Below are 16,384 nucleotides of genomic sequence, written 5' to 3'. Positions count from 1 at the left end.
TAAAATGTTTGGAAATATTTTAGTCATAATTTCCTTTGCATAAAACAGGAATATGAAGCAAATATAGCAAACAAGAAACTACAGTTTTTCTTTCTCTCCAGTATGAATATATTTGTCTAGATAAGACAATATTCTGAGAGAATGATTTACCACAGATATCACAATGATACGGTCTTTCTCCTGTATGAATACGTTTGTGTTTCTTTAAGGCATCACTTTGGGAGAATGATTTACCACAGATATCACAATGATATGGCTTCTCTCCTGTGTGAGTACGTTTGTGTCTTGCCAGGTCTCTATTCACAGAGAATGATTTACCACAAATATCACACTGATATAGTTTTTCTCCCGTATGAACACGAATGTGCTTCTGTAAACCATTATTTTGAAAGAATGATTTACCGCAAATAACACAATGATATGGTTTCTCTCCTGTGTGAATACGATTGTGTCTTGTTAACTCACTATTTTGAGAGAATGATTTCCCACAGATATCACAAGAATACAGTTTCTCTCCAGTATCAGTATGTTTGTGCGCAGTAAGTTGACTTCTTTGAGAGAATGATATGCCACAGATATCACAATGATATGGTTTCTCTCCAGTATGAATACGTTTGTGTGTAGACAAGGTACTACTTTGAGAGAATGATTTACCACAGATATCACAATGATAAGGCTTCTCTCCCGTATGAATAATTTTGTGTGTAGTTAAGTTATATTTTTGAGAAAATGATTTACCACAGATATCACAATGATATGGTGTCTCTCCTGTATGGATAATTTTGTGTCCAGTTAAGTGACCACTCTCAGAGAATGATTTACCACAGATATCACAACGATATGGTTTCTCCCCTGTATGAGTATGTTTGTGCCTAGATAAGGTAATACCCATAGAGAATGATTTACCACAGATATCACAGTGATACGGTTTGTCTCCCGTATGAATGTATTTGTGTCTAGATAAGCTACGATTTCGAAAGAATGTTTTACCACAGATATCACAGTGATACTGTTTGTCTCTCGTATGAATGCGATTGTGCATAGTTAAGTGACCTTTTCCAGAGAGGGACTTTCTACAGATATCACGATATGGTTTCTCTCCTGTATTAGTTTGTTTGTGCATAATTAGGTTACTTTTTTGAGAGAAGTACTTTGTACAGATATCACAGTCATATGATGTCATCTCTTTTCTCATGTGTTCAGGGGAAAATCAATTCTATAATATTCTCTCTCTTACATACACTTCTACTACTGGATTTCTGTCCAGTGTTACCTTTGTTTAGCAACACTTCTTTAAATTTATCCAACTTTAATCAGCACAAAATCTTCTCTTCTTGACACTTCAGTCAGCAATGTTCAGAAATTTAGTTAATAATTCTTCCACAGATTTGTAGAAACAATGTTACACGTCTGTTTTATATAATATTTTCGTTTAGTCTTTCAAACGTGGTAGATATTGAGGATGCTTCTTCTGTCATCTGATGTTCTGAAATGATAGAGAAAGAACAGTGTAAAATGTAGAGGCAACTTAAAAAATACAGATTCATTTCTATTGAGATAAACTGTAGAAACAAATATTTCTTTTAACAACTGAGCTGGATGCCAACAGTTCCATGAAGAAGTGCCGATCTCTCAAAGAAGCTGGAAGATGTGGAAGCAGGACACCCAAGAAGACATGGGATGAAGTGCTGATGAGCAAACTCAGGATGCTGAATTCTTCAGGTGATATGATAAAGACCAAGATACCTGGCACCTCGCTGCACTCAAGAAGACCCATTCTCCAAGGGGGAAGTATTCAGACTCGTCCCTCTGATGGCTAAAAGCACATTGTCTGTTCTTCACAAAAGCGGACTTGCACTGTCAAAGTGCCACCACATTAAAGTGCCTGTGCAGTGCCACATAAAGGCATCGTGTGGAATGTGAAGTGGTTGGCACTAGGAAGGGCATCTAGCTGTAGATACCATCACAAATCAGACTGGTGTGTGCTGCAGCTCCCCTTCTCAAGCCAGCCCTGCTCAAACTGTCCAACCCATTTCATCATGGACAACAGACATTAAAAGATGAGGATGAACTTAATATTTTAATTCATTAAAATTGACATCATAGGATCCTGTGTGAAGCTTCCATATTTGCAAACTACACTGACACCTTCCCATTGTGTAACAGTTTGAAAAGAAAAACTACAGAATGGTGGATACTAACATTAGTCTTTCTCCAGAAATATAACTTGACATTGTTGTTTAGAACCCAATCTGTTCTGACAGGAGCACACACGTGATTGCAGACATTCCATCCATGAACATTTGTAGAAAAGAAAAAAAAAGGTTTGCTAATCATCATCATCGTCGTTTAACGTCTGCTTTCCATGCTAGCAAGGGTTGGACGATTTGACTGAGGACTGGTGAAACCAGATGGCTCCAATCTGATTTGGCAGAGTTTCTACAGCTGAATGCCCTTCCTAATGCCAACCACTCCGAGAGTGTAGTGGGTGCTTTTACGTGTCAGGCGGTATTGGCAACAGCCACGCTCAAAATGGTGTATTTTATGTGCCACCCACACAAAAGCCAGTCCAGGGGCACTGGCAACAATCTCGCTTGAAAGTCCTTATACATGCCATGGGCACAAGTGCCAGAAAGGCGACGCTGGGCACAGGTGCCATCCCGATTTTGATTGCCTCAATAAGTCTTCGCAAGCTGAGTTTCGTGTCCAATGAAGGAGATGACGTTGGTATGGGTGCCAGTCGTCGAATTTAGTTTGATTTCGATTTCACTTGCCTCAACAGGTCTTCTCAAGCAGATAAAAATGGCTGTGCCCCAGCATGGCCACAGCTCATGAGCTGAAACTAGATGCAAAAAAAATACAAGGAATAGTTTTATTCATCAAAGTATGCACCCATATGGTCAAATGGTCAATACACTTTTGCCATTTCAGCGGTAGCTTGTCCAGCCCAGAACTGTAAAAGCCTGGCAACCTAGAGTCAATGAAGTCTTGGAATGCATCATTGGAACTAAATTTTTTTTCCTATGAAAAAGTGATCCAAATTCTGGAAGAAGTGGTAGTGAGTGGGGGCAAGATCAGGTGAGTATGGTAGATGAGGGAGAACTTCCAACTCAAACTCCTGAAGTTTCGCCTCTGTGGTCAGGCATTGTCTTGCAATAAAATAGAAGTGGATAAGGTTAAGTAATCTAGGCTGTTTTGATCAAAGTTTCTGCATCATTTGATCCATTTGGCTGCAGTATACTTTGGTCATGATTGATGAACCACATTTAATTAAATCATAATGGATCACACATGAGCCAGACCACCAAACACATACCATCAGCTTCTTTAGATGAATTTTGCTTTTTGGACTGTGTTTTTGTCCAACCATTCTGCTGAACGTTTACAGTTGTTTTATTGGCCCCATTTCTCATCACGTTACATTTCGATTCAAAACGATTCATAAAGATTGTCAAAATATAATAATGGCACAAAAGGAGCAGCTGTCAAATTTCACCATGTCCCTTACTACAAATTTCATACTTGACGTAACTTATTGGCTCGGCAAAAAGGCACCGATAGAATAAGTACTAGACTACAAAAATAAGTCCTGGTGTCTATTTGTTCAAAGCCAATACTCCAGAATGGCCATGGCTAAGTGACTGAAACAAATGAAAGAGTAATTCCACGTCATCGCCTTTCTTCCTCATGAACATCCATCGCCCTTTTATCGTCTGTCTATGGATGCTGTCATCGTTTGGATCAACAAAAATGAGTGAATCGTTGACAGATATACAAGTTCCTGAGACCCAGACAGGAACTTCCCCAATTGAATATCAAACGGGTTTCATCAAATATTTGTAGATTACTTTTGGTTTCTATCGTAAAATATACTTTTTGAAGGACATTTCACTTTCAGGGGATATAGATTTTTTTATTTAGCAACAGATTTTTACAGGAATAAAAGAAAGAAAAAAACAATAAAAATATAAAAGATTAACCCCCTCCCCACCCGCTTCTTCTGGTTAATCCTTCCCCACTTCTTTCTTTCCCTTTGTTTCGTTGGTGGAGTATTTCCCTTCTTTTCTGTTGATAATTTCATATTTTATACTTTTGGTTTCACTTTCATTTCTTCCTCTAAAAATATTTTGCCAAATAAAAGTTTATATTTTATTATATGAACAAAAACAAATTGATCCCTTTACTTCCATCCTTCTAGGACGGTATCCTACATTATCCTATCCAAGAATTACAATGGGGTTCGGTGTCTTAAAAGCGGGTGGAAATCAGATTTCCATAAGTGGCCACCGCACCCGAATCATTTTCATATACGTGATGAAGATAATTTGACGTGTATAAATAATCCATTCAGTTGTATTTTTCTTTTCCCAACAAATTCCAACCGAATCCTTCTCTAAACAATCTAAAAAAGGTTCTTTCAGATAATTTTATTTTTCAGAAAGATAGGAGGAAACAAATTCCAAGTTGGTTGGGGCACAGATCGATAGTAATATTGAGAAAGAATCGATAAATTAAAATAAAGAATTGGTTTCCAAACATTTCAGTTGTTGCAAAATATTTGAGAATCTTTCTCAAACTAAAACACAAACAACAAACGACGGAGAGGGAAGAAGGTAGCTTCCATAGCTAGAAATAGCAGTCAAATCTCAAACAAAATAATAGATATCTCTCTCCTAAAGCTAGAAATAGCAGTCAAATCCCGCACAAATCATAAACATCTCCCTTTCGTAGCTAGAAATAGCAGCCAAATCTCAAACAAATCATAGAGTATGTCTTTTGTAGCTAGAAATAGCAGCCAAATCCCGAACAACTCATAGACATATCTCTTTCGTAGCTAGAAATAACAGCCAAATCCCGCACAAATCGTAGACATCTCTCTCCTAAAGCTAGAAATAGCAGCCAAATCCCACACAAATCAAGGACATCACTCTTTCATAAAACATAGAAGACATAAAGAATTTTGGCGCCAAAAAGCGAAAGTCTACAGAATTAAAAACAGAATATTTTCATTAATACTTACGGAAATGTTTCAGAAAGGATACTGTTGGGATCTATTTTAAAACGGGGGCGCCAGTTTTCATTTACGTTTTATGTAGTGTTTTTGGTACGGAAAGACTTTCAAACTTCGTATACTTATCTATTTTATGTTATAGAACAGAAAAATATTTTTGTATTCGAATTTATTTCATGTAAAAAATTGTCTTATTTCGATAATTTCTACTAATCACTGACGTCTATTCAGTTGAAAACAGTTAGCGCTGTAACGGTGTATATTGTATTAATCCCCTAACCCTAACTAGACTGTTAACCGTAACCGTAACCCTAACTCTAAAATTGTTACATACATAGATACGCACAGCGTAATTTATTATATAAACAATATATGCGTATAAATTACGATTAAACCGGATGAAATATGTCACAGGGAATAACATTTTTATGACCGCCAAGCAGTAACTCTATTCAGCTGAATAGACGTCAGTGATTGGTTGAAATTACAGAAATACGACAACTTTAACATGGAATAACTTGCGAATTCCTTTTTTTTGTTAAGAAGACTAAGAGTAAAAGATGTTTTATATGACACATTCTACCAGTGTCCCAAGTTTCAAAGTGTTTCGTTAGTGTTTCGTTAAGAAAATACTGGTGCCCCCGTTTTAAAATAGATCCTAGTGTTGTTTATATATGTGTGTATATGGCAATTGAGAAACATATTTTAAGAATTCTAAATGGATTTATTATTATCAGCTGATTAAAAGAAATTCATTGAAAGGACATTGAACCGGAAGTCAACATCAATCAGGAATCCTTTTTCAATGCGCATGCGTATCTCCTCACTTGAAATATTTAATGCAGCGAGGACTAATTATCTCCCTTCACGTATCATTGTGGAGGCGTAATGGCCCAGTGGTTAGTGCAGCGGACTCGCAGTTTCGATTCCCAGACCGGGCGTTGTGAGTGTTTATTGAGCGAAAACACCTTTATGCCCCACGAAGCTCCGGCAGGGGATGGTGGCGAACCCTGCTGTACTCTTCCACCACAACTTCTCTCTCACTCTTACTTCCTGTTGATTTAATCAGGCGAAGGTTGGAATAGATACGTAAAGAGAGACAGAGAGAAAGGGAGAGGGAAAGAGAGAGAGAAAAAAGAAAGAGGGAGACGAAAAGGGAGAGAGAGAGAGAGAGACAGAGCAGAATGAGACTAGAGTAAGTCCAACAGGGGTAAAGCGAGACAAAGAATGATTGACAGGAGATGGAAAAGGAAGTGATATAAAGGTTTACGGAAAGAGGGAGTCTATGAGATAAGAGAGAAAAAGAGGCGGGGCAATATGTAATGAGGTGTCAGGGAGAGGGAGGAAAGAGATGATGAGAGAGTGAGAGTAGGAGGGGGGGACGAAAAAGAGGCGGAGAGAAAGAAATAGGGAAGACATAAAGTGAATTGATTATATATGGTTACTGAGAGAGGGAGAAATCAGGGAGGCGGGGTTATGCAATAATATATGAGAGAGAGAGAGGGGAGGATGAGGTAGCTATGGCCTTTCCAGATGCGAACATCAGGGCCATTGGCCGGTATTTCTAGCATGGTTTCTGTGTCTGAAAATGTTCTTTACTCTTATATGAAAAAGAACTGAAATTTGAAGGCCATTGGCTGGGGTTTCTAGCATGGTGTATGACCGTAGCTTCTTTAACTTCATATATAAATCCTTTTGTGTCCCTCAATTGTTATTCGATATAATGAATTTCGTGTCACTTGCTTATTGTTTCTAGCATAAAGAATGACCACATACGGGATTTTTTTTCAAGTCCTTCACCTTTCTATGTAAATCAATGCACATTTGGGAGGAACTGGCTGCTATATCTAGCATGGTATGAATTCATTGGAGAATATTTTGACAGTTGTGCTACACTTTTCTATGAAAAAGAATGCAAATTTTGCTGTTATTTCTAGCATGAAGTGAGGCCACCTTTAGCACAGTGTTTCACAGATCATTCTTAAAGTGTCCTTCAATTTTATACAAAAATCAATACAAATTTTAGAACATTTGGGTTTTGTCTCTAAAATGGTGTGAGATCCCTTTCAAACAGTAATTTTGTGTGTACTTCCATTTTATATGAAAAACAATTAATCCATTCGTTGTTGGTCTGGTCTTTCGGCTGTTATTTACCGTTGGTTGATCATTCTTGGCGCCACGCTCTGTATTTGCCACCTACAGCATGCAGAAATATGGTTGACTGTCAAAACTCCTTCTATATGAAACAAAGAATCACCAATTAATAAGTCTAAATTTATTCGTACATGGAAACAAATACAACAGTTGTTGATAACAGCTTCCCTGCATTATATCTCCCTCTATATCTACATTCTTGAGATAACTTACAGCTGTGATATTTTTAATACAAATAATTTCTTACGAATTTTGAATTTATGTTTCAAAAAGTTTAATCTGACAATGTGTCTTGACACCAATTTTGTTACATTTGTGAGGAGTCATAATATTGGCTATAAACACACTCACCAGTTGTTTGTGTCTATTTCACGCTAATCAGCAGCCTTCTCAATTCTATCGTGAAATATATTTTTGGTGAATATAATCAAACGTGAATAAGTCTCGAAAAAGGAAAAGAAATGGAATTTAGACAATCAACGACCAGTGAGTGTACCATTAGGCTTCAGAAATTACGATTTTGCCCAGATTTTTTTCAACCTCAAGCAAAATATTCAGACACGTTGTATGTAGAATATTATTGAAAATGAGGAAAGTTCATTTTCATTTTCATTTTCTTTTTTTTTTAATTTTTGGGAACTAATTAAGAAATCTGCACATAGAGTATATACATATGTTAAACACACAACAAACTGTAGTTACTGTAGAGAAAACATTCTCTCTTTTGGTAAAAAAAAAAAACTGTGTAAAAGCATCATATCTGTCCAGTGCTGCCACCTGTTGGGTTCCAAGACATCGATGTTTCTATCTCTTGAGCCATCAAAAATGTAAAATACCAAAGGAGGACTATTCTGGACAGACCTAACCAAGGTGTGGCTGTAACTAAAATACATTCAGCGACAGTAGACAGAATATAAATTATCTTTTACATACCATTTTTAAATCACTGGCACTCTAATCAAATTCCTCACACACACACACACACACACAGAGTCACTCACTCAGTGAGAATGATATGCTTTAATATATATATATATATATATATATGCAGAAAGAGTGGTAACTATACAGTTTACCATTAGGAAGGTGAGAAATGAAAGAGATAGACAAATAGAGAGGCGTTTGCTGTTATTCCCACGGATTTTGAACCTTCAAAAGTAACTGAAAGGTAACTTCGAATATTGATGTATTTTTTCACACTGAATCCCAGTTTGTGATTAATTTATTCGGGAAACATTTTAGAAAATTGTTACAGAGGTTTAAAACTTGGTCATTTTTCCTAATCAGAAAACACGATTTGTACGTGATAGCTGTGGAAGCAAACATTAGAAGACAAAGTTTAAAACAAATTGAATGAAATATGTGAGAGATAATATATACAGAGAGAGAGAGAAAGAGAGAGGGAGAGAGAGAGAGAGAGAAAGAGAGAGGGAGAGAGAGAGAGAAACATAAAAAGTGTGGTAAATTAGTAGAGAGTGGCTGATGGTGACAGAGAGAGAGAGAGTAGATCTAAAAGTTGAGTTATTTCTTACAGAATATATATATTTTTTTTATTGTTACCTACAGATGACTTCCCCTTCGAGATGATAATTGTCTTTTTTTATTATTATTATTATTTATGAATGATTTTGTTCAGGATGCAGATTTGTAAAGTGAAATTCATTTTTCTGGAAAAGCACACAAATTCAGAGTTTTTCAGGGTTGTTTGATATGATTCATATAAAAGGCACATTGATATGATGCCTTTAAGGAACAAACAATTTACACATCACAAGTTCAGGGTCTGAAATTTTGTAAAGACAAACGTTGGTCCAGAGTGTGTTCAGGCTTAATTTCACAATATTTTATGACATCTTTCAGAAAAAAATCTTCTGGAGTTGTCTTGGGTGGCTACTTTGAGTAAACTGCTGCCTCCCAGCCATAATCTAGTTGATATTTTGGGGTCTTTTAGTATACTTTTATTTTTGGATGGGATACTGTGGTTTGTGTTATATTTATGCAAACTGTCAAATTTAAGCCAAACACCCTACATGTATAAAGCCACATGTTGTTAAATTAATCAGACATAGAATAAATGACACAAGAAATAGATCACAGGTGAACTGGCTTTTGTTTAGAATTATCAGCTAAAGAATTATTTCGAGTTGTTAATACATAAAGATTGGGTGTAGTTGTTGTCCATCATGTAAATATGTCTGATGAGACAGGATAAGAGAGAAATGTTACATCTGTAACATCCAGCAAGGAAAGAGACATCTTTATGTCACTGACATTACTGAGACAAGACATGTTGCCTCTGTTACAGATGTCAAGTAAGAGAAAGAGAGCATTCTATTTACTGTTCCGTTCTTATAAAAATTTCTTAGCTAAGCTAGGTCAGAGTAACAAAAGATATTTTATAGGTTATCTAGGCTGAAATGAATTTAACCTCACATGCTGAAGAAGTGGATAAGTTTATCAAAGTGGAACAGAGTTGACAAAGGATAATGAGAAATCACAATAATCTCAACAATTGAAAAACAGAGTTTGATTTAAAGAAATCATCAATCAGAAACTAACAAGGAATCAGTCAGGTGTGGGGTACTAAACTACACTTATGCCTCATGTTCTTCCTTTGAGGTCTGTTTTGTTTTGTATTTGGAGTCATTGTTTACATAAATATTTCCCTTTACAATATTCCTGAGTATAAAAAATTAATATTGTAAGTTATTGTGTAACATAATTAATGAGTGAAGCATTTAAAATACAATAAACAGGAAATATGCTGTAATTACAGGATGCGATATTCAAGAAAGAATAATGTGTAGGGTTATCAGAAGTGGATTTGGTATAGAGGTCCTTACACCATGGGAAATAAATATGAGTGGGAGGTGAATATTGAAACAACAAAACAAAAAATCTCTACCCTTTTCCTTTCTCCCTTGTATGAATATGTTTGTGTTTCGTTAAGTTACAATTTTGATAGAAGGATTTACCACAAACATCACAATGATACGGTTTCTCTCCTGTATGGACACGGTTGTGTTTCTTTAAGGCATCACTTTGAGAAAATGATTTACCACAAATACCACAATTATATGGCTTCTCTCCCATATGAATACGTTTGTGTCTCTTTACGGTATAACTTTGAGAGAATGATTTACCACAAATATCACAATGATATGGTTTCTCTCCTGTATGAATACGGTTGTGTATTGCCAAGGCACTATTTTCAGAGAATGATTTACCACAGATATCACAATGATATGGCTTCTCTCCTGTATGAATACGTATGTGTTTTGTTAAGTCACTATTTTGATAGAATGGTTTACCGCAAATATCACAGTGATATGGTTTCTCTCCTGTGTGAATACGGTTGTGTTTCTTTAAGTCATTACTTTGAGAGAATGATTTACCACAGACGTCACAAGAATATGGTGTCCCTGTATGAATACGTTTATGTATAGTTAACAAACCACTTCGAGAGAATGTTTTACTACAGATATCACAATGATATGGCTTCTCTCCTGTATGAATACGTTTGTGTCCAATTAAGTGAATAGTTTGAGAGAATGATCTACCACATATACCACATTCATGCGGTTTCTCTCCTGTATGAATATGTTTGTGTCTAGTTAAATGAATACTTTGAGAGAAGGATTTCTCACAAACATCACAATGATATGGCTTCTCTCCTGTGTGAATACGTATATGTTTTATTAAGGTAGTATTTTCAGAGAAAGATTTACCACAGATATCACAATGATATGGCTTCTCTCCTGTATGAATACATTTGTGGGAAATTAGGTTACATTTGAGAGAGAAGACCTTTTTACAGATGTCACAGTCATAAGACAATTTTCTTTTCTCTTTCATTTGTTCAGAGGAAATCAATTCTTTAAGCTTCTCTCTCTTTTCCATTATTTTCTTCTCAAATCCCAGTTAAAATTTTTTCTTGTTTTATTCTTATACTTAATTCCTTACAAATACTTCTGCTGTTGTATTTCAATCCAGTGTTGCCTTTTTCTAGCAGCAATTACATAAATTTATCCAAGTTTCATCAGCACAGAAGCTCCTCTTCTTCACACTCCAGTCAGTGTTGTTCAGAAACTTGGCTAATAGTATTATTTCAGAACAAATGTTTCACAGGAATTCTACGACAGATTTGCAGAAACAATGTCCTACTTCTCTTTTGTATAATATTTTCTTTAAGTCTTCAATAAAATGGTAAATACTGAGCATGTTTCTTCTGTTAAATCAATGGCATCTGATGTTCTGAAATTATATGGAAACAACAGTGTAAGATATAGAGGCTATGTCAAAAAAAATACAGATTTATTTCTGTTGAGATAAAATAAACATTCAACAACTGAATATTTTAATTAACATACACACACAAGCATGTATGTATACATATGTGTGTGTATATGTTTATGTATTTATGTGTGCTGTGTGCACAGATCTGTTTCTGCCTGTCTGAGAAGCTGAAGTGAAAAAACAGCCTGGACTTTGTCTGTCTTCTTACCCTCTGAGAGGATTTAGGTAAAATTATACAAATGTGTCCAACTCATTAAATAATTCTATTTATTTTTTATGCAGCTGAGGATAGCTCTGCATTTAAATTGATGTCATGATTGCATTGTTCAATTGAATGGGGTTGTTTGAAATGATCGTACTGCATCACCTCTGGATATCCTGTTGCTTATTTTCATTTTATTCAACGTATTTTGAAACTGTACGGATAATACCACACTAATTTTTGGTGCCTCAACTTCAGTACATAATTCATCTGAATCTCAATTATTTTGCTACACATATATATATATATATATATATATATAGACAGAGATAACGACACACTCTATTTGTGTTTACTAATCATGGAAGGTGGAATTTCAAAAGAAAATTCCCATACCTCAAAGCAAAGAAGAGGATAATCTTTTTATTTTTAATCATCACTATTTAATGTCCACTGTCCATGCTAACATGAGGTGAATAGTGTGACCAGAGCTGGCAAGCCGAGAGGGGGGGGGGCTACAGTCTGATTTGGTATGGTTTCTAGCGTTGGATGCCCTTCCTAATGCCAACCGCTTTACAGTGTGATGGATGACCTTATATGGCACCACACAAAGCACGTTTACACATTGCTGCACAAGTGCTATTACCTTGTCTCCACACAGGGACTTTTACATGGTACCACCATGGGTACTTTTCACAACCAGGTGTTCTTCAGCACATCCAGGTGCCAGGTGTGTCAGTCCTTTGTTATCTCACCTGAAAGGGTGAGCTTCCTGAGGTTGTTCCTCAGTATTTCATCCCATGTCTTCCTGGGTCTTCAATTTCCATCCACTGGGAGGACAGTACTTCTTTACGGAGCTGTCAGCATCCATCCTTGTCACATGACCAAACCAGCACAGTCTCCTCTCTCTTGCACACAGCAACAAATTCCTCTTCTGCCTAACTCCTCTCTCAACACACTTGCACTCTGTCAAACACGTACACTTACATAACACATCCTGTGGAGCATATTAGCCTCGTTCCTTTCTAACCTTCACTTGTCCTCTGCATTCAGGGCCCCTGTCTCACTACCATATATAGAATTGCTGGCCATAGACATGCACCATACAATCTTCCTTTCACTCAGAAAGAGAAACCTTATGTGGTCAACAGACGTAACAGCTCACTGAATTTCTGTTTGAAAGGTATTTGTATCAAATTTCATTAAAAAATACCCATTTTTCCTGAAAGTTACGACGAGGAACATATCGAGTCGTGTGAATTGGTGATATTTCGATATATCTCGATGGACCAAAACATTGAAATTGTCTCTTTCCATGGCTGTTCTCAATGGTCATTTGATGAAATGGGAAGAGAAGACAGCCAATGGGTTGTACTACGTGTGTGCATGCTTGTTCTGTCTTTATGTGTTGTGGAATATGGATAGAACGAAATTATGCCAGCAATGTCGCATTCTAAACTTGCAGACAAAAAGCCTTGCATATTTCGTTCTTACCTGCCTCAGGTGTGTTTGTGAAATCCGTAAAAATTTCTAAGGAGAAAACAGAAAATTGGAACACAATATCAATTATAGTAGTCAGCTTTTTTTTTTAGACAGAGGAACACGCACAACCCATTAGCTTTTTTCGGATCTTTTTGGTTTGACGGGCAACATTTTTCATTTATGTTTTATGTAGTGTTTTTGGTACCGAAACACTTTCAAACTTCGTATACTTGTATATTTTATGTTATAGAACAGATAAAAATTTTTGTATTGAAAGTTATTTCATGTTAAAAATTGTCTGATTTCGATAATTTCAACCAATCACTGACGTCTATTCAGTTGAATACAGTTACTGCTGTGGCGGTGTATATGGTATTAATCCCTGTTAGCTCTGACATTTCCGATTAACTAGACTGTTCGTAAACACGTGTGTTGCTTATTTTTTCAATTAGCGAAAAATTGTTACAAACACAGATACGCACAGTGTAATTTATTATATAAACAATATATGCGTATGAATTACCATTTTTCAGTAATTTTGTCTGCTTCAAAAGAAAACAAACCAAAAAACCGGATGAAATATGTCAACAGGGAATAACATTTTTCTCACAGGCAAAAAATTATTGTTTACAAAACAGCAGTAACTGTATTCAGCTGAATAGACGTCAGTGATTGGTTGAAATTACAGAAATACGACAACTTTAACATGAAATAACTTGCGATGTACAATGTTTTGTTAAGAAGGCTAAGAGAAGAAGTTGTTTTATATGACACATTCTACCAGTGTCCCAAGTTTGAAAGTGTTTCGTTAAGAAAACAAGTGTTGCCCGTCAAACCAAAAAGATCCCTTTTTTCTTCTCCCATTTCGTCAACTGACAGCCACGGAAGGAGCCGGTTACAATGTTTTGGCCGATCGAGTTATATCGAAATGATGCCTGTGGATTTCCCAAAACTCCTCTCCCCATCCCCTCGGAAACATATTTCCAACAAATCTTTAGGTACACTCTATCGACAGGATCTAAGAGATTATGTGTTGACAGTTTCGATACAATTCATCCATTTTTCTGGAAGTTATGAGGCAACAAAGCCAGTGGCTTGGGGTATACATCTGTAGTTATGCCTTCTTTTACACACACACAAAAACGCAAGTGTGAAACCCGTTTCCTTGGAACGTTGTTCCTCACTCCTTTATGACAGACATCGCCATTGCAATTCTTTTCTCCACTTTGTCTTTTCAGCCTAAAATGAAACGTAGATCTTCCTTTTCCAAACTTGGCAGCGATGGACAGTGCAGAAGGAAGCTTCCATAGCTAGAAATAGCAGCCAAATCCCGCAGAAATCGTAGACATCTCTCTTCCATAGTTAGAAATAGCAGCCAAATCCCACACAATACATAGTCATCTCTCTTTCATAGTTAGAAATAGCAGCCAAATCCCGCACAATGCATAGTCATCTCTCTTTCATAGTTAGAAATAGCAGCCAAATCCCGCACAATGCATAGTCATCTCTCTTTCATAGTTAAAAATAGCAGCCAAGTCCCGCACAATACATAGTCATCTCTCTCCTATACCTAGAAATAGCAGCCAAATCCCGCACAATTCATAGTCATCTCTCTCCTAAACCTAGAAATAGCAGTCAAATCCCGCAGAAATCAAGGACATTTCTCATTCATAAGAAAGAAGAGGAACAATGAATTGAGGCACCAAAAAGCGAAAGTCTCCAGAATTAAAAACAGAATATTTTCATTAATACTTACGGAAATGTCTCATAAAGGATAGTGTTGTTTATATATGTGTGTATATGGCAATTGAGAAACGTATTTTAAGAATTCTAAATGGATTTGTTATTATCAGCTGATTAAAAGAAATTCATTGAAAAGACATTGAACTGGAAGTCAACATCAATCAGGAATCACGTTTCAATGCGCATGCGTATATTCCACGCCTGAAATATTTGAAACAGTAATGTCTAATTATCTCCCTTTACGTATTATTATATTCTATTCTATTTTAGGCACAAGTGGAGGCGCAATGGCCCAGTGGTTACGGCAGCGGACTCGCGGTTTCGATTCCCAGACCGGGCGTTGTGAGTGTTTATTGAGCGAAAACACCTAAAGCCCCGCGAGGCTCCGGCAGGGGACGGTGGTGAACCCTGCTGTACTCTTCCACCACAACTTTCTCTCACTCTTTCTTCCTGTTTCTGTTGTACCTGTAATTCAAAGGGTCAGCCTTGTCACACTCTGTGTCACGCTGAATCTCCCCGAGAACTACGTTAAGGGTACACGTGTCTGTGGAGTGCTCAGCCACTTTCACGTTAATTTCACGAGCAGGCTGTTCCGTTGATCGGATCAACTGGAACCCTCGACGTCGTAAGCGACGGAGTGCCAACAACAACAATTTTAGGCACAAGGCCCGAAATGTTGGAGGAGGGGATAGAATGCAACTGGTACTTAATTTATCGACCCCAAAAGGATGAAAGTCGATCTTTCCAGATTTGCATTTCCAAAGGTATTCTTGGATAATTGTTGACAAGTTGTTGTCTGTTGATTGTTAAATAATTGTTCCCTGCTTCACAGGCCGTTGCGAGGGAGAGAAGTGAAAAGGTGAGAGACGATAAGTGATACATTAATATATATTGAGGTGGGAAGTTACAAAAAGAAAGGGAGAAGAGGCAGAGAAGGCAAATGATATATATGTTTTGAAAGAGGGGGTAGATATGTTTAGGAGAGAGAAAGAAAGAAAGGAAGACAGTAAGAAAGCTAGAGACAAAGAGATCATGATATATTCGTTTTGGTAAAGGTGGTCGAGTTTAAGCTGAGATTGAAAGAGTGAAAACGAGAGAGAGAGACAGGGGCAGAGAAATGTTTAATATTACAGCGAGGGGAGAGAGAGAGAGAGAGTGAGAAAGACGGAGCGAATGTGTTTTATATATGTGTGTATATATAGATATTGAGAAGAGGGAGAGAAAGAAAGATCGAATCAGATGTATGTTGGAACAGATGCGTAAAGAGAGAGGGAAAGAGAGAGAGAAAGAAAAAGTGAGAGAGAGAAAGAAAGAGAGAGAGAGAGACAGCGTTTTGGCACATAACAAACAACAAGAAGGAGAACAATTACAATCAAAACACAAAACAAATAAAAGACGTTTGCTGCCAACATCACCAAACCCACAAATGATCCAAGAAATATACAAAGAAATGCAATCTCGTCAAGAGTGAAGTGTCGCGAAATTATAGCCGCCAT

At 36.8% G+C, this 16,384-nt stretch overlaps 1 protein-coding gene across 1 annotated transcript; it reads right to left on the bottom strand.

Moving 5' to 3' along the window:
- On the bottom strand, positions 1 to 11,197 carry LOC149130330 (uncharacterized). The gene is made up of 2 exons (XM_089345197.1): positions 10,092 to 11,197; positions 1 to 1,028 (listed from the first exon to the last, which is right to left on the bottom strand). The coding sequence occupies exons 1-2, from the start codon at positions 11,063 to 11,065 to the stop codon at positions 20 to 22; spliced, it is 1,983 nt and encodes a 660-aa protein (XP_089201323.1). The 5' UTR covers positions 11,066 to 11,197; the 3' UTR covers positions 1 to 19.
- Between the last annotated feature and the right edge of the window lie 5,187 nt (positions 11,198 to 16,384).

This window comes from Octopus bimaculoides, chromosome 29 (assembly GCF_046866305.1).
Source record: "Octopus bimaculoides isolate indiv1 chromosome 29, ASM4686630v1, whole genome shotgun sequence".
NCBI lineage: Eukaryota > Metazoa > Mollusca > Cephalopoda > Octopoda > Octopodidae > Octopus > Octopus bimaculoides.
Note: the sequence above shows the minus strand (reverse complement) of the source record. Positions and strands in the feature narration are given on the sequence as shown.